The sequence below is a fragment of the Colius striatus genome, chromosome 7 (genome assembly GCF_028858725.1).
Source record: "Colius striatus isolate bColStr4 chromosome 7, bColStr4.1.hap1, whole genome shotgun sequence".
Taxonomy (NCBI): Eukaryota; Metazoa; Chordata; class Aves; order Coliiformes; family Coliidae; genus Colius; species Colius striatus.
This window is the reverse complement of record NC_084765.1, coordinates 28,811,364-28,834,115: the sequence shown is the minus strand read 5'-3', so window position 1 is coordinate 28,834,115 and position 22,752 is coordinate 28,811,364. Positions and strand designations below refer to the sequence as shown.

The window sequence follows — 22,752 nt, the reverse complement described above, 5'->3', positions numbered from 1 at the left end:
ACATTTTTATAGAAGACAAACCAAAAATTAATTTCAACTTTGAAAAAAAACCCCACTGTTTCTTTTCCTGTGGCAAGCAACGATGGTACTCTAGGACAGAGTGTTTCCCAAAAGAGCTGCAGCATCTTATAGATTTATAGCACTTTTAGTGAAGAAACCGGCTGTAACGCTGAAGCATTACACGTTAGGTGGATTTCCATGCAAAGCGAGCATAAAAGCGACATTCACACTGAGGCACGATTGGGTTTATTCGTATTCGGGAACCGCACGCCAGAAGTTGGCAACCCGCGCTCATTCTGAGGTGCAGGACCCGCAGGGATCTGGCTGCAGGGGCCACCACCGAGAAGCGGTGTCGGAAGGCTGAGGCGTTAGAGGCGAGAGGCGGCCGCCGGCTAGGCGACCCTCCCCCTGCCTCAAGTGTGCGTGTGCGGGTGCCCCTGGGCCCCCTCACCTAAGGGAGTAACGCCGCACCAGCGAGCGCCAAGGCGGCCGCAGCCCCACGCCGCAGGCGGACACAGCCCGAAGACATCGCACATGCCACTCCGCAACCCCGTCCGCAGCCCGACTGACCCCACCAGAGAACGCTCCGGCCCCGCCGGCCCCCGCCACAAGGCCGGTCCCCACCTGAGCACCCCAAGACCCTCCCCCGGCTCCGCCACCGCGAAGTTGGCAGGAGGCGGCGTCCGCCACCAAACTTTCTCGGCCACGGAAGGGCTCCCCGCACCTCGTCCGCCAGCGCGCCCCCCCCCCAGCGCGGCGCGGGGACGCCACTGGGCCGCCCTGCCCGCCCCGGGGGCGGCCCGCTACGGCGGCACGGCGTACGGCGGCACCGGGCGGGGGGGGTTCCCAGCGCCGCGCACGGCCGCACCGGGCACGGCACATACCTGCTGCCCGCGGCGCCGGCACCCGCACAGCCCCGCTCCGGCAACTGTCCGGCGGCTCTAAGGGGGGTGAGACGCGAGATGCCTGCGCGCGCCCTCCCTTCCTCGCGGGTCGCCTAGGAAACAACGAGCCGGTGCTTAGGTCGGGCAGCGGCAGGGAAGGGGGGGCCGGTTTAAAGGGGGCGCGCGCGCGTGCTCGCCCTGCGTCACGTGGGCGCCGCCGATCCAATAGCGGCGGCGAACGGCGGCCGCGGTATTACTACAGGCTGGGGAAGGAGAGGCGCGAGAGGGCGGGGCGGGGCCGCGCCCCCGCCATAGCCACGGCCCCGTCCCCCGGCACGGCGCCTCACGGCTGCGGCCGCCTGTCGCGACAGCCGACCTCCGGCACGGCACGGCACGGCACAGGCAGGTGGGATCCCCAGTGTGAGGGGCCGCTAGGTGAGCGGGCCTCGGGTGAGGGGCCGGTCCAGCCCGGTGGCGGCGGGAGGCGGTTTTTGTGGGGGCCGGCGCGCTGTGAAGCGCGTGGGCGTTTTGACACGACGTTATTTGTGAGGTTGTGCCTCTTCTTTTTTGTGTTTTGGTTTGTTTTTGTAGACGCCAGGATTACATAACTGCGTACTGAGGGAGCAGCTGCAAGATTACACGATGCAGATTAGAGATTACGTTGATTCAGCAGATTGTCCTGTGCCTGTCTGAGAAAGATTACGCCAGCAGAGTTCAGAATACCCATTTGCTGTGGTAAGCTGTGGTTTAAGTAGAAAAAATTAACTCAATACAAATTTAAACTTAAAAAAAACCCAAGTAAAACCCCCCCAGTGCTAAGAATGTGTGTTAAACAGGCAAAATAATAATAAATAGTGAGACAGAAATCGAACTTTTACCAGTTCTCTCACGTATGCTGAGCTACTGCCGAACAGCAGGCACTGGCAGCAATCAGTTATTACTGTCTGGATGATGTTTAGCTTAAGTCAAAACCAATATTATAAAGACTAATTACACATTCGCTTCCTGGTGACTACCATGTAAAAAAAAAATCTGAACTCTTATAATATGTATTTTTCAGTATCTCAAAATTACTTAGGTGTAATTGATCTGTTTTGTCAAATGTCCTTGTGCTAAAGGACATATGCCAGTTTGTAACAAGAATTTTTTGAGTTCTGCTTTTTGGATCTGAGATGTGTGAACTGACATTCTGATGGACAATGTATCTACCACTGAGATACAAATAAAAATTAATTATGCAGTGAGAACCTTTTAAATTATGTTACATTGCAGATGATTTCTAAGAGAGTTTAGGGATAAAACTCGGGAGCAAAAGTTACATAGAATAAATCAGTGAGCATACAGAATAAAAGGATAGTGTTGTGTTCTATGTTTTTCAAGATGAATAGTGATTTTTTTTAATGCAAGGATCTTCTAAAATTTACTATTTCCACCTCACATAAGCACACGAGACCAGAATCTCTATCTCGAAATTGTGACTATGTAGTATTCATAATTGACTATAATTGTGACTAATAATATGACTATAGTTGTTACATTTTACAAAAGCCTTAACTGAAATGAGCTTTGCCAACTTCTGTATGAGTATCTCATAGAGTAGAGCTGAGGTTTCAGATACGAATTTGTAGTTGGTTGCAAACTACTTCTGAAATTTTAGGAATGGCAAATTTTCACTTAAATTTACTGTAATGTCTCAGATTGTGATTTCAACATCATGACTACAGTTTTATCAGCTGTTTTAGTATGTAATTGATGCTAAACATACTTCAGTGGACAAGATCAAAATGTAAACCTATATTTTTACTGAAAATGTTCCTAAGACAAGAGGATCAGTCATTTGTTGTCATTTCAGTATACTGTAATGGAAAGAATTTTGAACAACTGTATTTAAAAAATTCACCTGTCAACTGCAAGCACATTGAGACTTGTGAGCTATTTGGAACCTGCCTTTGCCGCTGTCTTTCATGAGAGTTCCTTCATATTGTGGCTATCCAGCCTCAAAAGAAACTTTAATATGTAAATTTGAGTAACACATTGCCCATACACAAATATTTTGTAATATCTCACCTTGAATTCTTCCTTATTGAGATTTCCGTTTGTTTCAGGCAGTTTGATTTTTTTTTTTCCTGATGCTTGATTATGAGCTTCATATGGTAAAGGTGTTAGAAGTGATCACCTAGGCAAGAAAATAAACAAGACTTAAGGACAGTTCTTCATTCTTGGAGAAAACAAGAGGCACAGACTACTAACTGCTTGATAAATATCAAGGACATCTCAGAGGAAATGTATGTTTAATTAGCCTTCTAAGCAGATAGTGCATTTTAAAATTTTTTTTTGCCCTTCATTGTTTTCATGACACAAATATTTGAGCTCAGTATTGAGGCAGGATGAGATTTTACCTCTTTTGGATTTAAAAAAAAAGAATACATAATGCAGTAAAATCCCATTCCCAAAGACAGCTGTAAGGTGCTACTTAATCTAAATGAACAAACAATGTATATTTGAAGTAGCCATGTGACTGAAATGATCTTCTTTCATTTTGGGGAGAGTGTAGATAGAGATTAATTTTAAGAATGTTTGAAGAGCAAAGAACCATAAAACAAACCCCAAATCATTATTCAGTGCTGTCTTTTTATCTGCCCGTGCTCATTAAGACTTCTAGTTATCATCTTTGGGGGATACTGCATCTCATAGATGCTTAGAATAGTTAGCCATTGAAAGTACACAAAAATAAGTGGCAATAAGGATTCTGGTTTAACTACATGGGGAATAAAGTGCAAGGGTTCATTTAAAAAGGTATCTAATGAATTCAAAAGACTTGTTCCAGCCAGCCTCCAGCATGGACAGATATTAGCACCTATTTTTGGTACAGAACTGAACCCATTGCACTTTTGTGTCTTGAGAAATCCAATAGCAGATCTCAAATAAGAACTGGATTCTTTCCCCTGGTGTTTCAGTCCCCAAGAAGCATGAAGGTGTATGAATTTTCTTGTGTGTCTCACTTTAATCTGTCGTTTCTCTGCTACAGAATAGTAACCCAGTATTGCCATCACATGCATAAACAGAGTCCATGTTTCATTCAGCAAAGTACCCAAACGTTCTTTAACTCAGTGATTTAAGGTATGGTTAACTCTAAACACGTGATTTAAATCCTTTCCTAAACTGAAGCCCTTGCTAATGGATTCAGAAATAAAAATAAAGATGCCCAGGACTTTTAAGTAGTTGAAGAGGCTAAAATAGTATCAGTATCTATTACTACACAGAGGTGACCTAACTTTAATATATAAACTGCAACCTTTCAATGTGTTGTTCTTATAAATGTCACTTTAGATGGCAAGGATGTGAGGGAAAAGGGTAGAACTGATCAGAAGACTTTTCAGCAAGCTGGCACAAAGCAATATACACTACATTTTAAATCTCAAATTAAAATACTCTGACCTGATACACAAAATAATCTTTCACAAACTCCTAAGGTGCATGCAAGATAAACACGTAAGTATTTGTATAATTCTTAGTTTCTGCAAGCACAGGCTATAGCTGTTATCTTAAAAGAAGACAGTGAGTTGGGAAAGCATCAGGTAGACACACAAATGATCTCTTGCCTTCTTAGTACCAGTTCAGTGCACAGATGTAAGCAACTTAAAACCGAGTTTAGCAACAGTGTCTGCATTTCATTTTCATTTCTTATCATCTCAGTTTTCTAATGAGACAGAGTGCAATTTATTCTTTTTAGGACAGTGATACATACTTGAACTTCTGTTCAAGTGCAACAAACAGTCCCATAGCCACCTTCAAACTGCCTTGTCTTTGCAACCAGCTTCTAAACAATTCATAGTACATGTAACAATTAGTCCTAGTCCAAACAGCTGATGGGGTGCATAGCACATCCACTTAACACATTGATGCAGTAGAAAATGGTCAGCTTCCTTTAAGGAATTTTCTGCTGGATCATTGGATTTAAGCATCTCCTGAAAAAGTTATACCAGTAGCAGCACCAGAGAAATAGTGAGATGCATACTGACAAGATGGAAGGAAAAGGCATGCACGATCTCCTTTTTGCAGCAGCAAAATCAAGTTATTTTGTCTGTTCAAGGAGCCATATCGTAATTAAATTGGGTAAAGGAGTTAGTCTGAAATTTAGGTTATATATCCTATTTATATTTTTTGAGAGCTATTGGATATTATACAATTTTGTGGACCATCCTGAGAAAAGGGAAAGTAAAAAGGACTGCATGCTCCAATAAAACACATTTTTAAATCAGGTTTTTGACTGCTGCATATAATATTTTTATGATGCAATTTATTTGTACTACATTATATGAATGTTCTGAATTCAGCAATAAATTGTGGTACTGGTAACCCTAGAAAAATAAGCAAGTGATTCTGTGGGCATATCAAGGTGTTACCCTGTTCTGTACTTGGCCTCTGTATGCATGTTTGTCTTTGTTGTAACCTCACCCACATTGCACTATATGTAAATTTGAAGTCTTTTTAACAGCACATATGGAATGCAGATCTCGGCTCCTAAAAATAACCATCTCCAGGATAATTTATTTCTTTTAAATCCAGGATTTTAGTTCTGAAGTGAATCATGTTGGTTTGTTTCTTTGTGCCATGTGCTATGCTAATTGTAGGTCCTAGTGTACACAAAGTAACTCAAGTTGGGTATCTGTGAGACAGCCCAAGAGATCAGCCTTTGTGTGCAGACCTGGCTGCTGCAGCCCAGTATCACAGGCAGCTGCCATTTCAGGTTTTCTTGTATGGACAAGACACGTGAAAAGTTAAGACAAAGAAGCTATTTGAGGTCCCATGAAAAACTGCTTATTCAGTAAGTACCTTGTGAAATGGGCGTCTAAAGAAAGTTGCCTTTCTATTACTAAAGGCTGAAGTATAGGCAATTATTTCTGGTAAAGCAGATAATTTATTTTGTTTTAACATTTAACAGGAAAAAAATCTTTCTTCCAATATAGGACAGTTTGCTTAAATATTTACTTTATGTACACTTTAAAGTAAAATTAAGAAAGGAAGAGCAAATGTTAAAAAGTAAGATCTATCATTTTAGGCTTGCTCAGTAACCTATTTAGTACTGTAAACCTTGACTAAAGCTTACAAGAAAACAGAATATAGCAACCTTAGATGGTTATAGAGTTGGCATGTCTACAGAATTAAGTTTCTTTTTAGCAATGTCAAGTGAATATTGGTTTCTGTCCAGGCAGAGAGTTTCTATCCTGTGTTTTAAAAATAATTGTACAAGTCTTGACCTTGCTGAGTTCTGCTAAATTCATAGCCTATATTACTAATTTCACCTGACATCCAAACATACGAAACACTCAAGTGAAACACACACATTCTCTCTGACAAATTACAAATTAGGAAGTTCTTGTTTGTGAAACACAGTAATTCTACCACCGAGATCTACCTGACTGCATAATTACCAGTCTGAGGACAGTTCAATTGCATGCACCATCTTTCAAGGTACAAACATCAATTTAATTAGCTAGCCAGAAACAAGAATTTAGATTGCCTAAAAGCATCAGGTGTTACAATGCTGAGTAAGTATGGCAGTTTCAAAATAGTATTCATTGTTTAAACATGCTTTAGTTTGAATTTGGTCTTACTCTGTAGTACTGCCCTTAGGAGTTCAGTGAACTTGACAGTACACTTGTATGTTTGCCACCAACACGTCGAATATAGCAGTGTACTACTGTCCAAGTACAACAAATATCTCAGCAGCAACACTGTAAGATGCATTCTAATGGCTATTTTTTCAGGAAAAAAAGTCACCAGAACTAACAATGACCTGCTAAATGTACGTTTGTCTTTAGGTGCCGAGTTACAAGAATAGCCTCTGACCAAGAATTAAAGTTGTTGTTGGAATAATATGCGAACAGGTAATTTCTTCCAAGTCTTTACTTGGATGTGTATATCTATTTAATTGGAATTAATTAAAATTGCATTGATTTTGACAGCTGCCATTGGGGTCATCACAACTGCTCTGTAGGGCTGTCATCACCTACCAGTCAGCAAACAAGGGTTCACCAGTTAGTGGTGCAAATTCTCTAAAGAGATGTTTGTTTTGACCAGTCCTGCTATTTCACAGTGTGTGATGGATTAGCATAGAGTCCGAAGTTGCTTATAAGTAAGGAAGCACACATCAGCCCCTTTACCTTCTGTCAACATTTCCCACTCCTCTGCCTTCTCTTTTTTGTTTTAGCAGACTTCAGGCTTAGCCAGTCTGTAGTATTTTAGCCTCTGGACTAAGCAAGACAGCTGAGCCAACATGGGGATTATCAAAGCTGGCATGATTCTTTGGAGGTTAAGATGGTGTCAAGCCTTTATTTGTTTTTAAGAGATAGGATAGTCAAGTTAAAAAGTTCAAATGCAAACAGACAAAATAGTTCAGGGATAGGTTTTTGTGCACGTCCTCAAAAAGAATAACTGAGATTCATTGTATCTAGAGGCTGCCATTACTTCTGCCAGTTTTAAGTATTAACAGTCTGGTGTTAGAAAGAAAAATCTTGTTTCATTCCTCTTGGCTTCTCCTCCCAAAACCTGTCTTTTTTAAAAGTAATTTCTGTGCCCTACTTCCCTTTACTTAATCTCTCACATAGAAGGATAGTTCAAAGTACACATATGTATGTTATGTAGAACATAGAATTTCTACAGGTGTGTTAATTGAAAAGGTAAAATATTTGTGCTTTTTTTAAGTGCCTATCACTTTACTTGTGAAACTTTTCTGTCTCAATTCTAGTAGTCTGAATGTCTAATTTTCAAGGCACACAATTTGCATTTTTACATTAATACAATGTATTGACTTACCTCATGAGAAAATGTAACACATTCATCAATACTAATATCTCATTACTGGTAAAATTAAGGTTTCCATTTTTCTCTTACCACTGGGAAGAAGTCTACCTCCAGAAAGAAATAGCCTATAGAGAAATTGTATGTAATTACAATCAAAAAGGTTTTGAAGGCTTCCTAGGCACTTCTTTTTCTCTCTCTCCACCTTTCTTACTGTGCTGTAATAGGCATAAGACAGAATGCCTGAGGTATTTTGCCAGAACAGAAATGTCTCGTTGGGCTGTGAAGCTGGTCCTTAATACACAGATCACACTGTAACAGTGAGAGAATCATTCTTCCAAATGTTCTGAGACCTGAATGACTCGAGGCATTTAGTTTTTCTTCAGTACTCTACCACTATGCCAGGGTGAGACAGGCCTATTTCTGCATAAAGATGAAGAAAAGAAATAGAATCATAAGGCAGGATTTTAAGGAAGTTAAGGTCTCACTAATGCTCATGAGAATTTCTGTGAAGGCTTTCCATGAACTGTCTAAAGAGATTTTTCTGTGGGGCCTATTTTCTATTTTCTCGCTCTTCCATCTCGTAGAATTTCAACACCACCTAGCTCCCTCAGGTGCTTAATAGAAGGGAGAGCAGGTCAAAGTTAAGAATTTTGCCTCATCTCTCTTGATGCTAATAATTTTATAGATATCCTGATACACTGTTCATGTATTCAATACCCTCTTCATTTAAGGAAGGATGTAGCCTTCGGTTTCATTACACTGTCACAGAAGTTCCACTGTTAGGTTTGAATAGACTAAACTAAAAGAATTTCTAGTTCTTATTTAAAAACCTGCTTGTTTTGTTTTCTGTTACTGTATTATTCTTATTGCAAATATACTGTTACCCACGTAAAATAATTTTAAAAGTCTTTCAGTAGGGAACTTGCAGTAAATGAATTGCCTGTGGACAACCATGGAAGGCTTCTGAGTTAAAATAATTTTCCATTTAACTACTAAGAAGGTAGGGCAGAACACACAGTTCTGTTGTGCCACATCCTGAGCCAATGCAACAAGGTCAAACATAGCCTTTGCAGGCTTACCTCTCCCCTCCTTCAGCTCCCTGAGTTCTCTCACACAGGCAAAAAGATCCAGTTGTCATTTGGATGTTAGGACTTTGATAATATGAACATGAAACCGAATTCCCGTTGAGCTCTGTGGTATAACTGCCTTTGTCTTAAAATAATGTAAAGACTTTACTCACACTCCTATGTTAATATGCTGTCATAGAAAGGGAGGAACATATGAAAAGATGGGAGAGTGAAATTACTCAAGATGGTCTAGAAGACAGCAGGATGCACAATGTTTTCATTGCACAAGGTTAGAAGTAGCTAAGCTTTTCTGCTACTCTTAGAAAAGTCAGGTTTATTTTATGTACAAAGCTGTTGAAGCTCCCTCTAGGGTAGGATGTCTTATTTCTCACTTTCTTTTTTCCTGCAGGAATAAAGGGGAACCCTAACTCTTTTTTCCTGAAGGACAAATGAGAAAATGAAATTTGATTCCTCTTAAACAGCACTATCTTTTGTATAGAACATGTCTTCTATACATAAATAATGAGACAGCAGAATTCTTATTTTTAGAACCTCTGGGAGAAATAGCAAAAGAAACACCTGAAGTGTGAGGTAACACAGGACTCTCACGCTTGTGTCAGAAGACTGCTCTGTTTTTCTTTTGATTGAGATATTGTGGTTTCACAAATATATATTTGAACCAAGTAACTGATGTGTTAAATTTGTCATACATATATACAGTCTATCTTACCTAATTTAGACTGCTTTCCAAAGGAGTGAAATTGTGCAGTTAGGTATTATTTTTAAGCATAAAATGGCCAACTGCTGCTATGAACACCAACCTTAGTGTCCTGTCTTTGGGGTTTTAGAATGCCTGATTGTGTGCAACACACTAACGATTCATGTAAGAAGCTTGTTGAGCTAGGAGAAAGCTTTCTGAGAGCTGTGGAAATTACAGTCTTCTCCATAAGTGACACTTCATAGGCCAGCTCCTCCACAGGTTGTTACAAATTGGGGGGGGGGGGGGGGCGCACCTAGTGGTGTCCAACAGAGCTGTGATTCAGCCCTTAATAGGGCACATGTCATGGGGCACACCTGGGACTATTCTGGGTTTATCTGTACCGCTTCACATTCTCTCACAGAAGGTAGTTAAGCTAAAGATAGTCTGTGCCACTGGAACTGGACAAACCACACTTCATATAGGTCATCATGTGAATCACTGGACTTAGTACAGTTTGTGTTCATGAGAGGCAAATGAAGTAACAGAGAATTCAGTTCCTCTCACTGCAAGAGTAATTTTGCATTTATTCATGTAATTTAGGTACTTCACATCTGGTATGGTGATAAATTTGTCATCTTTTTGCATACTGTTGCATGAAACAATTCTGCAAGATAGATGGTGTTGTGTGTTGCTGGCCTGGAGGGCAAGACTGACACTTCATTTGTTCAGACAGATGTTGTTTGTGTGGTGGTTTTGTGTTTTGTTTTTTTGAGGAAGCCACTCCCACTCCCCAATAGTATAATTAAGATCTCCTTTTATCAATAAAAATACAGAAGTCTCTATTTTCTCTGTTTGTTTTGGTCTTATTTTTAAGATCATGAAGAACTCTGTGGCACCAGTTATGGATCTTTCTGTCTAAATGGAGGGATTTGTTATATGATTCCTACTGTATCCAGTCCATTCTGCAGGTCAGTGAAAGTAAAATTCGTGTGTTTAAGTATTGGAGAATAGTGGTCTAAAGACTATTTCTCCATTTTGCTGCTTTACAAAATTACTGTTAAAATGTTATAGAAAAGAAAATACCTGTTACCTTTGGCTGTTCCAAGTTCAGTAGTTCACGCTCAGATTACTTATCTAGCTTGCAGAGACGTGACAAAATGAGAAAAATACACGTGTATACTTGTTTGACAGGTGCAACAGTACTCAGTTAAGGTATGCATTCAGGATGATAGCTAAATATAGAGCTGTATTTCCTCCCCTCATTACATTACAGAAAGGAACAAAATACCCTTTGCCTCACAGAGTATAGGCTGTAGGAAAGGCATTCAGAAAGGCAGAGTACATTCTCATTTTTTCTTCCAGATGAATTATATTGCAAAAATTATTGTAATGTATAATGGCCTGACCTGAACAAGATGAGGAGATGCAAAAGAGAAATAGAATCTTTTAAGGGGAAAAAAGAATGTAATTCAAGGCTTGGTGTGTTCTCCCAGTCTCACTGAACTAGTCAAAGGGCAGCTTTACAGTGACAGCCAACAGCCACTTGATAAAGAAGCATCAAGGCTGCAAATACAGATAACTTCTGACACCATTTATGGTACCATTCTTCTTTTTGAAGCCCTTGTAGCACAGTGGAAAAGAAGCATTTACTATTTTTGCACGTGGAGAAGCTTCCTGCATAAATACAGCCCTATCCTTTTATTTCTCATTTACCAAGATGCTGAATTAAATTCTATTTTTTCATGGTTCTGCATTTACTCATTCTGAGTTATTGTTCATCAAAATAAATTGTGAATAATTTATTTGGTTTGCTTAACATAATAATAGGCATTCAGATACCTATTACATACATTTAAGGATAGTACCTTTTTTTCCCCATCACAATTTCTGCTTCCTCTTCAATCTTGAGCTATAAGTAATGATACTTGGATGAAACAGTTGAAGAAGGAAACAAAATATTTTCTAAAGTGCTTACTCAAAGTATTTTTTCTTTTGCTTAAGACAGTTCAATTGGGACATTTAAACCCAAACATGTAGATGAGAAGAGGCAAATTTGTGGTAAATGCTCGTTTTTTCAAATACACACAGATGATCTCTAAAGGTCCCTTCCAACCCCTACCATTCTATGATTCTATGATATCACTGTCATTTAGCCTATTGTCCAATGTCACACAAAGAATCAGATCCAGAACTGAAGATAAAGCTTGGAAGTCCTGTATGATTATGATTTTTTCCTAACTGCTGAACCTTGCAAGCTTATGTAATGTAAAATGAATACTACATGCACAAAAAGTAAAGCATGTAGAAATACACCCTTTTTTCCTAGAAGGAACTCCCTATTATTGATATTAAAATACTTAAATGGAAAAAAGAATGGTTAGACTGAACAGCATCAGTTCTATAATTTCAGAGCACCCTCTCAACGACTTATTGCTAGACTGTGTAATGAGGAAGGTGTATTTGATGCGATACGTCTAAATACGAAGTAACAAATACTCAGAACAATTCATTTGTCGGGAGCCCAAGCTAGTCAGCGCAGATAATTTCCGCTTTAAAAGGGCTTCAAATGAAGTCATTTGAAATTCAGGTACTAGAGGATTTTGTAATCTGCTGAAGCTGAAAAGTAACATCTTAAGAGCGTTTCTGTTACACTCAGGCAATCTTATTGCATTTAAATTATCAAGTATTTTTCTTCTGTATCTAGTGGTTGATTATGAAGTTATATGAGTTTAAATAGCAGCATTCTATTTAAGCATGTCCTCATTCTAAGCATGTTCCTTAATCAGTCAGAGAAGGCTAATTATAGATGAGAAAAGTTTTGTTTACACACAGAAATCTTAGTAATCAGCAGTGATGTGAATAGAAACAACAGAAAAAACGCATCACTATTCAGCAGAATTCAGAAAAATATTTAGTGCTTTGGAATGTCAAAGCTGGCATCATCACACAGTAGCTCAAAGTTTCTGTGATGCAGGTTTCTGCCAAATGCAGGTTTTCTGCCCACCTAAAGTTTCTGTGTGTTCTCAAATGATCATCTCCCATAAACAGAGAAATGGAATGGAATGAGTTTTAGAGTGAAAGGCTGAATGATGGTTAGTACAGCATTTATTAAAAGGGGGAAATGGAGCAAGAACAGCCTAACAAACTGTAAAATACCTTAAAACGCATTTGCCTTGATGTGGTACTTATTTACACCAATGCGTTGTGCTAAACAGTCCAGATTACCTCATGCAACATCACTGTACATAATTTCACAATGTAACTTAGGAAAATTGTCTCATTTGTTAGAAATACGTGTCCTGTAGAGCCAGTTTACTTTTGGAACTTGGAGTTACTTTTAGCTCTCGGATATGGACAGAGGCACAAGATAAGAGGTTTAATAGAAACAAAACATTAGTTGACCCCCTGCCCCCAGCTCTGCAACATTAGCAGATTTTAAATAAAGCTGATGTGTGTTAAAAGAAGTTGCTCAGCTGCCATCTTCCCTCATTCCATTCCTAACAGTGAGTTCATGTTCTCAGCAGCAAAAGGTGCACCTGTCACCATAGACAAGATGAGCTTCAAACTCAGGAATGCTCAAATGTACTAAATAAACATGCAGCAGAATGGAGGAGGATGGAAAAGCAGCTGCCTCAGGTGTATCATAAAACATGAGGCTGAAAGCTGTTTGCCTCAGCACCTGATGCACAGCTGTCCCATAATTAATTAATGCAGTGCAGAACTGAGTGAAGATTTTGTTGTCTGAGGGGAAGCTCTGGTATTTTCAATTTGCCTTACACATGGCAGATTTCTGAAAGCTGCCTTTCTGTATTTCATAGAATCATAGAATGGTAAGGGTTGGAAGGGACCTTTAGAGATCATCCAACTGCTCTGAACACAAAATGTTTTTAAAAGCTTAATTAGGGCTTCCAATTAACTTTGCCATTGCTGATTCACTTTGGCTTTAAGTTCTTCTTCATACTTTTTAGATGCCCTTACAATGTTTGCATCAGGACAATGTTTAGGAGCCTGCGACAGACTGAAGATTACGGTGATTTTGAAGCTATCAGCCATGTAATCTGAATTGAATTGACAAGCAGATAACGTTTCAGCTGTCTTTTTCTGCTTAGAGCTTTGTATTTACAGGAGAGTCACTTTTATACCAAGAAGCATCCAGGTTTTTCCTAACTGAAGGAAGACTAAAAAAGACTGAAGTCAAGACTCTTATAGTATAATACCAAGCAGTGGGAGTCTGTGTGCATATTTGACTCAGATCCTACTTCCATTTTAAAGTCTGTCAGATACTTGCTTATGACACCTACCTTAAGAGTCTAAAAGAGACAGAAACCTTGCCTTCTTACCTAAGTCATACAGGCAATATACCACTTGCAGTCGTCTCATGAAGTTCATCTGTAAGAAAGACAGCAGCATTTCCTTGTGTTATTGGAGGCCTGTTTTGCTGGTATTCCAGTTACTGATCAGATTATAAAGGACTTATATAATTGCAGACCTGCTGGTCATCTCCTGACATCTTATCAAATGCAGTCTATTTCCTTCCACCTTGTATTGATGCTGTTATGGGTAATTGTGATTAATATCCTATGTTGAAAGATTCTGCAGATTTCTTTACATACATTAGGTTATGTCTCCAGCACATACATACATTACACAGGTCTTTGGTCTCCTGCACAGCTCTGTAGTAAGTTTGTCTACAAGAGTTAAGGTTGGCTCATCACATCTGACAAGAGGTGTGGACGTGTGTGTGTGTGTGTGCAGGCATCTAGGAAAGCAGAAATCTGGATGCTATCTGAAAACAAGAGTTTCTAGTCTCACAGCATTTCCTCAGACATTTGAAGGCTCTTGTCTTTCAAGTGATCGAATTACAAATTTCTTAGGGGAGGAAAGACTTTTTTTCTGTTTTAGAAATCAACTTTGGAACGCTACATAGTAGGGCTGTTTAAAGCCAACAGACAGCATGTGCTGCAACAGCAGGATAACGGCATGCAGATGCTGTTGTGCTTTGTAATCCCTAATCCATTGCATACAGTTAAACAAATACTATGCAACTGGCAAGTCATGGATAACGTTTCTAAAACCTGGGTTTGTTACATCCAGGAAGAACTAATACCTTCAGCATCCAGGATGCTTGCAATTTTCATGTGCTTTTTTAATGTAGGTCTTTTTCCTTTTGCTATAACCTTGGATTCATATTGGCTATAGTTTTCCCCCTACAGTCTTAGGCCTTCTGTCTCCTTTCCCTCTTGAAGCCTTGTAGTCACAAGTCTTTTGTGACTTAAGCATCATGTTCTGTTTTCTATTTAGCAGAAAGTGGCTACAATCTCAGTAACCTTTTGCTCCACTGTTATCGCATTCCCTTTTTTTTTTGCCGTGGTCTTGCACAGAACACGACTATGGCTTCGACATGCCAACTCACTCCACTCTATCACAAGAGTTCTCTGACTCTGGCCTTTTACCTAATCTTATGTGCAACTCTCTTCAGCTAGGACCGTCTTCTCTTACTCCTGCTTCATTTTTCTTGTTAAGCTACTAACTTACTCCCTTTATGCTCATCCTCTAGAACTTTTCCATGAGCCTTAATGTGATGCCAAAACCTATTTATTTTTTCTTTGCATTATTCTCTGGTTTTCATTGGTATTCAAGAATACTTCTATGAATTTTATATTCCATTTTCTATCCCTGTTATTCTATTCAGCTCTCCAAAGAATTTCTCTTTCACTTGCTAGAGAACAATGCCCCACTCAAACTACACTTCTTATCTTAAAGTATTCTGCAGTATTTCAGAAATAGGCCACTGAAATGCCACTATACTTACAGTAAATATCTGGAACATTATCTCAGGCAATCAGAGCAGTCTGCCTACCCTTCCTTCTCCCAGCAGTTAAACACCTTAACTTTGAAAAGTCTCACAGTGTCCTAAGTAAATGGTGGCTCTTTGATCAGTTGCACAGCATTAATATATGATGATAATTAAGTCTTTTTTTCTGTTGTCTAAATCTTCACGTTTTATTTCCAAAGACCAAGAATGAGAAGAAAAGGCAGTGATGATCTGAGCCATAGTTAGACCAGTAGTACTGAAGCAGTGGTCCATAATCTACAGACAGCAGTGCTGGGAGTCACATCAAACATTCAAGTTGGTATGCTCACAGGGATCCATTTGACTTATTCAGATATGCCAGACATCTTTCTTTTTTGGCAGTTCCTCCCCACTCTGCCTTCTTATCCTTCATCTGAAATTATACCTTGCAGCTGCCAATGGCAGTTGAGAACTTCAAGTATGTTACAGAGTTCAGCCCATTTTTCTCAGCTGGAGCCTGAAATTGCTTATGTCACAGATTATTATGACTTCAGTGCTAGAAATAGCAAGAAAGAGCAAGATCTTTAGGAATACAAATAGAGAAGGAAATTTACATACATAAAAGATACATGCTGAATGTAGTTAGTGAATGAAGTGCTTTCCATTTTCTGTAACACAATAAATTCCTTAAGAAAATTTAGCAGAATAAGTGCAAAATAAAAGGCAAATAAAGAGATTAGTTTTAACTTCAACCTATTTTTCATTTAATATGAATTATTGAGCCTTTCATTTTGTTTATTTTTAATAAAACATCATACCATTTTGCCATGGCAAAATACCATTTTCATTTTAATCCTTTCTTCAGAAGAAGTTTTCAGAAGCTCAATACATAAAATAAGCATAGTAGAGAAGACTTTTAGCTAGGTATCTCCAAGAGAAGGTCTTTCACCAAGCACTTAACATGCTTTGGTGTGAATTACTACACTGCATAAACTACTTTTACTATTTAAGGTGTACTGTGTCTCTATGAATTCCCATTTCCTTGATCTATGGAGCTAGGGCTAGCCCTTCAACAAAGCAAGCTAGAAAGTTACATGAAAAGGGAAAAAGAAAGCATGACTACTATGTGAGAACCAGTGGGATGACACAGGTAACACTAGAAAGATGGACTTAATTAAACGTGCTAACAAGGAGGCAAAAATAACTGCCAAGTACACCACTGTGAAGTAGATTTGTAATCCAATGAATGCAGCAACAAAGATATGGTTTAGTCTATAAAAGCATTACAGATCAGAATGTAAACTTAATGCCCAACATGCCCAATCTCTTTGTTCCAGAAGTACAAGGTGAGTGGAAATTTCCTAAGAAAACCTGCTGCGAAGCAAATGTAAACCTTGGATTATTCCATAATGAGTTCTCTCTCCACTTAAAACCAAAAGAAGCCTTAGAGCTTTTCATATTAGATGACAAATAATATGATGACAATAAATAATTAGATAACAAAACTTGGTTTCCCAGGTGTATTGAGAATTACACAGGAGCCCGTTGTGAGGAAATTTTGCTGCCCAGCATCAAGTCCCAAACAAAAGGTGACCTGTTTGCAGCTTTCTTGGCTTCACTACTTCTTCTAGGAGTTCTTGTAATTGGAACATTCTACTTCCTTTGCAGGTAAAAGTGCTTCTGAGTGCTGAAGCTATTTAATCAGGTAGAAATTTCTTCTGGTAATCATGTACTAATTATTGGAATGTAAAAGTATGTAATGAATTATCCATGAGGGTTGTATGGTTATTCAGCATAATTAATGTGGATGTCTCAACTTGTTGCTTGTAATATTTTACTTCCTGGCTTGTAGTCTTCTCAATGTCTTTTCTAAGCTATTACTTATAGCTGCTTGGTAAAAAATACATATATTGCACTCATTTCTGAAAGATGCGACAGTCTACCTAGAGTTACCTAACATTTTAAAACATTAGTCAACACTTCTGCTCTCCAAAGATTGAGACATATAAACAAATTACCAAAGTGCTTGGGGATCGGAAACTGTTCCCACTGCATTGAACGGGCAGCCAAACCAACTGGTGCCTTTAGCTCCCAATTCCTTTACAGCTCCTGGTTTAAAAAGGAAAACTAAGGAAAGAATCAAGTTCAAGCACAATCCCAGGCAGACGTTCATCAGCTATCTAACACCTAGAACTAATGAGAGGGCTAACTCATTTCTCCAGGGTGATCCATGTTAAGAGTAGCATGAAAAGGTCAGTGCTTGACAGCAAGTGTGGCAGGTTTGGGTTTAGTAGCATTTTAAGCAGTTAGGACTTGCAATGAAAACATGTAAGCAGATACTGGGTTTCAGTCAACCATTTGGTGCTGCAGGTATATCAGTAAAGCATATCAAAACACTCACACCAAACCCAAACAAACCAGGAGTCTTTGCTTATTCTCTGTGCTTACATATGCAACTCAGCCTCCTATGTCTGCTCTTGTTTATAGAGTACAGCACTTTGTGTAAGAACTCTTTGTCGTACACCCTTAATATACGTTTATGTCTTTATGAGGCAACTTAATAGCCCCTGTAATTCTTAGCCACAGGCTTGCACTCTCTTTCTCTTTCTCCTGTGCTGCATTTCTCCTTGGTTACTATAATCTAAGGTTCTTGCAATTCTGTTCTTTGCTCTACCATAATCACATTGTCAAATCAACCTCTGATCGGTGCCTTTCAATGAGCGACCTTTGGAATAGCTGGTCTAGTTTTACCTCAGCTGCTGTCATGGAAACCCACTGAATGCCGGTTTTTCCCACAGCTGAATGTATGTAGCAGAGATAGACAGCATTTGATAAAACAAGACTGTACCAAAAAAACCGTTGCAGAGGATACCCCCCACCTTAGTCATTTTAGTTACATTAATCCTGTCTCAGCAGTGCAATGCTGCAGAAGTTGTTCACTAAAGAATGTTTGCAGACTACTATAAGGTTAGAATAGAATACAGCTTTAACTAACTAGAGAAAAATTCATTCAAGTTTCACAGAGGCACAGAAAGTGTTTAGAAGTAAAGCTTGTCTCTGAGAAGAGAAAGTCTTTACAAAGCAGAGAATTCAGAGTAATCTGTTAAAAGATCCCTTTAGTTGCTCTTGAACCTACCTTACATAGCAGATTAGCTCAGGAAATCTCATAAGGTCATCAACTTCTTTAGTATAAAGAAAAGAACATAACTAGCTAAAAATTGTCTTGTCTTACCTTTATACTTCAGAGGCTGATGTAGCACAATCATCTTCCGCTTCACAGTGCATCTATAAAATCTCTTGACTGAAGTAAGCAACAAGAGGATAATCTACTCCCCTCTTTTCAGCTGTGTAAGCAAGGATTATTGCCAGCAGCTGTCACTAATATTACTATATTTTTTTTTCTCCCAAATTTGATCTACTGCCTGTATCATAACATTCTGGAAGAGTAGAGCTGGGGCTTGTGAGGGTCAGCTTACAAGCTTTAGAGTCTGCATCATCCTTGACTTGTCCTCTTAACATTTTAAATTTAACATATCCTGTCAAGAGAAGTATTTTGCTATCAAATTTCCACTGCTGTACTGTGTTAACAAGTATGTTGATCCAGATCAGAAACCAGAGAGTTTTTTGTGTGCTGGTAAGCATTTCTGTGACTCTTTTAGCAGAGGATTCTAGTGCAGTTTTAGTATAAACAGCAATGCAATTGGAGGGATGCAAAAGAGGAGATATTAATTGCAATTGAGGATACACAAACCAAATCTCTGAAATTACACATAAAATCTTTTAGAATTTAGGACATCAGTGCTCTATTTTCTAGTCCCTGTCATAACTTCTACCTCCCTTCTTTTCCAAGTTTTCTTCCTCTCGGGCTGCTTGGATTTCAGGACCAGGCACGTGCAAGTGCATTTATAGTGCTCCCTACAAACAAATCCATTCAGCATACAAGGGGAGAAGAGAAACGATTTCCGTGATCTTTTTTTAGAAACAAATCATAAGTAACAGTGAAAGTAACCCATAAAAGAGCTGCATAGGAAAGGCTGTGGGTGAACTATTGGAAATAATTCTCCTTTCTTATTTAGCTGAGTCATGACATTTTTATCAGCCGAGGATTTCCTTTTTCCAATCTGCTGTTAAGCTGATTTCATGCTATACTTGATTATTTACTAGGATTCATCAAGATGGTATGGTTTGGGAAAGCAAACCTACAATGAGGAGGAGGAGGAGGACAGAGAATCAAAGAGAATGAAGAAACAGACAATATTTGAAATGGCTAGAGGGTAAGAATGGTGGGAAGTAGAATGAAATAAAGGCAGAGGAAAGGAAGTAAAGATCTAGCTTAAAGGAATAGCAGGGAAGAGGGAGAAGTGATCAAGGACTGATGAAAAGTGAAAAAGATAAACAGTAGTCTAGGTGTAAACCTCCCACTGTTGCTGGAATCGCCTGAAGCAAAGGCTACCGAGGAGCGCTCTCAGTGAGTCTCAGGTTAAGAGAATGTGACTATTTATGTAGCAAAGCCAGTGGCTTTAATTTACTTTCTGAAATAATGATGACAAAAGTTGTTGCAAAGAAAAGAGTATGCTTTCCTGTCTCCTCAAAGATAAGTCTTGTAAAACAATTTTATGTCATGTTGTAGGAATCCAGAAGAACAGTACTGTCCACACCCAAAATTAATGTGAAAACCAGTTCAGTACATTAGCTTCCTCTGTCACTTTGTGAAGTCCTCCCCAGGAGTGAGTTGTTTCATAGGCCTTAAACATCACTTCTCTGTGAAAGGGGGAGTCCTAATATTTAAAGAGCATGCTCAGTTCTGTTTGCTGCATTCCTGCAAAAGCTCAGCACATTTAACTATTCTTATTGAATAATTTGTAATGTAAATGTAAAACATCCGTATATATATATAATCAGAACTGGGTTTATGAGAGTGATTTGCTACTTAACACTGAAAAAATGTCTTGAGGCAGGGTTCTGTGTGGCTTTAGGCCTAGGAGCTGCATAACTTGTTGACAGAGCAGAAAGTATGGAGGTAGAGCAAATCCAGATCAAGCCCCTCTTGATCTTGAAACAAACACACCTCCCCCGCCAGCAAACGGTACTGAAAGTCTCATTGTTTTGACCTGGGGAAAACTGGCAAATATGCAAAATCCTTTTGCATTGTTACTGAGGTAACAAATGTACCTCAGTACAGTTCCATTTGCCTTCATTCTCCATGAAACATACTGTACAAGGCTTACTGGAAGAATTACAGAATCAAAGGATTCAAGGGCTGGAAGGGACCTCAAAAGAAGAATAAGACAGATAGCTGACTAGCAGAGATTCCACATAAGCCAGCTTTTCTTTAAAAAACAATATAGAGGCCTGAATGCCACATACACAGCTGGGGGAATAGAGAAAACCTTAGGGAAAACTAAAATAAACCTGCAGTTCTTTTATTCTTTTATTTTTTGAGTCTGCAATTCATAGTCTATGTTGAGATGCCAAATTACCTGTAAAGTAAGTGTACATTAATGAACAGGAACTCAGCCAGGCAAAACAACAGGGCAGAGGAAGAAAGCCATTTTAAGCTGTCCAAGAGAACAGACTTTGTGGAGGAGTTCTGTCACCGCAGGACAGAAACTGGACAGAAAGCAGAATAGCTCATGACTTCTCAAGAGGGCAGAAGTCTAGTTACTATTAAAAGAAAGGGGAAGAGACAGCAAGAGATCAACTCTATTTAAAAGATCTCTTTCTCCTCAAGTAAATGTGTAGAAGATCACATTATTGGTATTTTACTCCCAAATGTTGAAAGTTAATGAGAAACAATTTTGTGATTTCTACTCATCACTTAAACAAAGCCCTGAGAAATCAGGCAAACAGGAACATTAACTTCAGGAGAGAAGCTATGTAGTTCTGACTGCTGTTCCTGCCTCTGATCTCTCTTCCTTCTCATGCTTCTCAAAAACGTTGAGTATTAATTTGAAAGTAATTGCAGAAGATCCATGTCACTTTTTTCAGTGGAAGAATCATTCAATTAATTTTTCTCCCCGTTGTTTTTCTGTTTCTAATGGTCAGAAAAGCTTCCATCCCAAGGACAAGTTCTTCAGAGTGTGGTGCCAACCTGGTTGAAACTACAAGTAGCAATGGCTGCAACAGTGAGTACATGTAAATTTAAATGACTGGACTCCATAAGGAAAGCATAATTAAAAGCATGTGTTTTGTTTATTTTTCAGAAATAATCACAGAGTAAAGCATCGGACTGGAAGAATGGCAGGAAAACAACATGCAGAGCAACCCTAAGAACACAACAGTTGTAGAGAAGGATGTGGCAAGCAAGATGAGAAAAGAACACAGACTGAAATAGGAGACTGCCTGATGTGTTGGAGGACACTGCAACTAAGACATAAGGAGAAAGAGTTACACGTTAGAGTTTCTATGTGTTTTTAAAGGTGTATCACATTATACAGAGATCACTATAATCACTACAATTACTTTCAATTTTCTGAGATTTTTCATGACAAGGTACTGATTTCAATAATGCACAGATAGAAGCATGAGAGAATTTTGGTTTCTGCTGCATGGGAAACATGAAATAATACTCTTTCACTGCACAGAGACTATAATTGTAGGGCTTTTAGCATGAGGTGATACTATGAATTTGTTAATAGGATTATCCTTTTTCACAGGATTGCCCCAGAGGAGCTGAGCACTGTCTTGATTCTATAGTTTCAAAATTTATACCTGTGATACATGTCCAGTATTTGTCTTGTTTCAGGTACATTTACCAGATACAGGGGGGGAAAAAAAAAGAAGTTCCTTTCTTCAGCTAAAACCCACCTTTTTTTTTTTTTAAATAGTAAAACAAACAGGAGGATGAGGTGCCACTGCTAGTGTGTTGTCCAGCTTCAGGGCACAAGACTTCAATTCAAAGGAAATATTAAGAAAAGAGATAGGTTATGGTTAAAAGACGTTTACTAGGCAGAGTATTTACTGTTTGCTTGGTGTATGTCCCTAACATTAAACAAGATGCATTCCTTGGTGGTTTGATTTTGGTCTTGCTTTCTTCTGAAAAATCTCACTACTGAGAGAGATTTAAACCTTTCCTTAAATTGTCCTGTTGACATTTCGGATACTAGAAGTCAGGAATTATATTCATCAGGTCCATTCCTGACACAAAAAAATTATCCAGGCTGGTGCCTTGGCTAAACGAGTGTTTTATTCACACGACAATTTGTTGATCACATCAGAATATAATACATCACTATCCACTTCCTTACAGGATTCTCTTACTCAGACAAAGATAGGCCAAATGACACGGCCCATCTCTCTTTCTGCCTTGACAACCCAAAGAGACTGTCTGCTTAGTCAGAGACATAGAAAAGGTGAACTGGACAATTTTCTTTTCAACTCATTTCTAGCACTGGCAGTTGAAACCAGCAAAAATCAGATCCCTTTCCATAACTGCACATTGCCTAGCAGCACATTATATGGGATTTATAAGGCTGCATTGAGGAGAATATTAATTGAGAA

General features: G+C 39.1%; 1 protein-coding gene across 3 annotated transcripts; it reads left to right on the top strand.

The window, feature by feature from the left end:
* Positions 1-1,173: 1,173 nt before the first annotated feature.
* Positions 1,174-22,257, top strand: NRG4 (neuregulin 4). Of its 3 annotated transcripts, none has more exons than XM_062000016.1 (7): positions 1,174-1,290; positions 1,476-1,619; positions 6,710-6,775; positions 10,333-10,426; positions 16,771-16,920; positions 21,298-21,377; positions 21,456-22,257. In XM_062000016.1, the coding sequence occupies exons 3-7, from the start codon at positions 6,766-6,768 to the stop codon at positions 21,470-21,472; spliced, it is 351 nt and encodes a 116-aa protein (XP_061856000.1). In that variant the 5' UTR covers positions 1,174-1,290; positions 1,476-1,619; positions 6,710-6,765; the 3' UTR covers positions 21,473-22,257. The 3 variants fall into 3 exon arrangements, with proteins under 3 accessions (XP_061856000.1, XP_061855999.1, XP_061856001.1); XM_062000015.1 differs by having other exon boundaries at positions 1,174-1,319; XM_062000017.1 differs by lacking the exon at positions 21,456-22,257 and adding an exon at positions 19,417-19,526 and having other exon boundaries at positions 1,174-1,319.
* The last annotated feature ends 495 nt before the right edge of the window (positions 22,258-22,752 follow it).

Excerpts from the sequence above, each read along its gene's own strand:
- NRG4 (XM_062000016.1), top strand. Across the intron at positions 10,427-16,770 it reads GTATCCAGTCCATTCTGCAG|GTGTATTGAGAATTACACAG; the intron begins GTCAGTGAAAGT and ends TTGGTTTCCCAG. Across the intron at positions 16,921-21,297 it reads ACATTCTACTTCCTTTGCAG|AAAAGCTTCCATCCCAAGGA; the intron begins GTAAAAGTGCTT and ends TCTAATGGTCAG.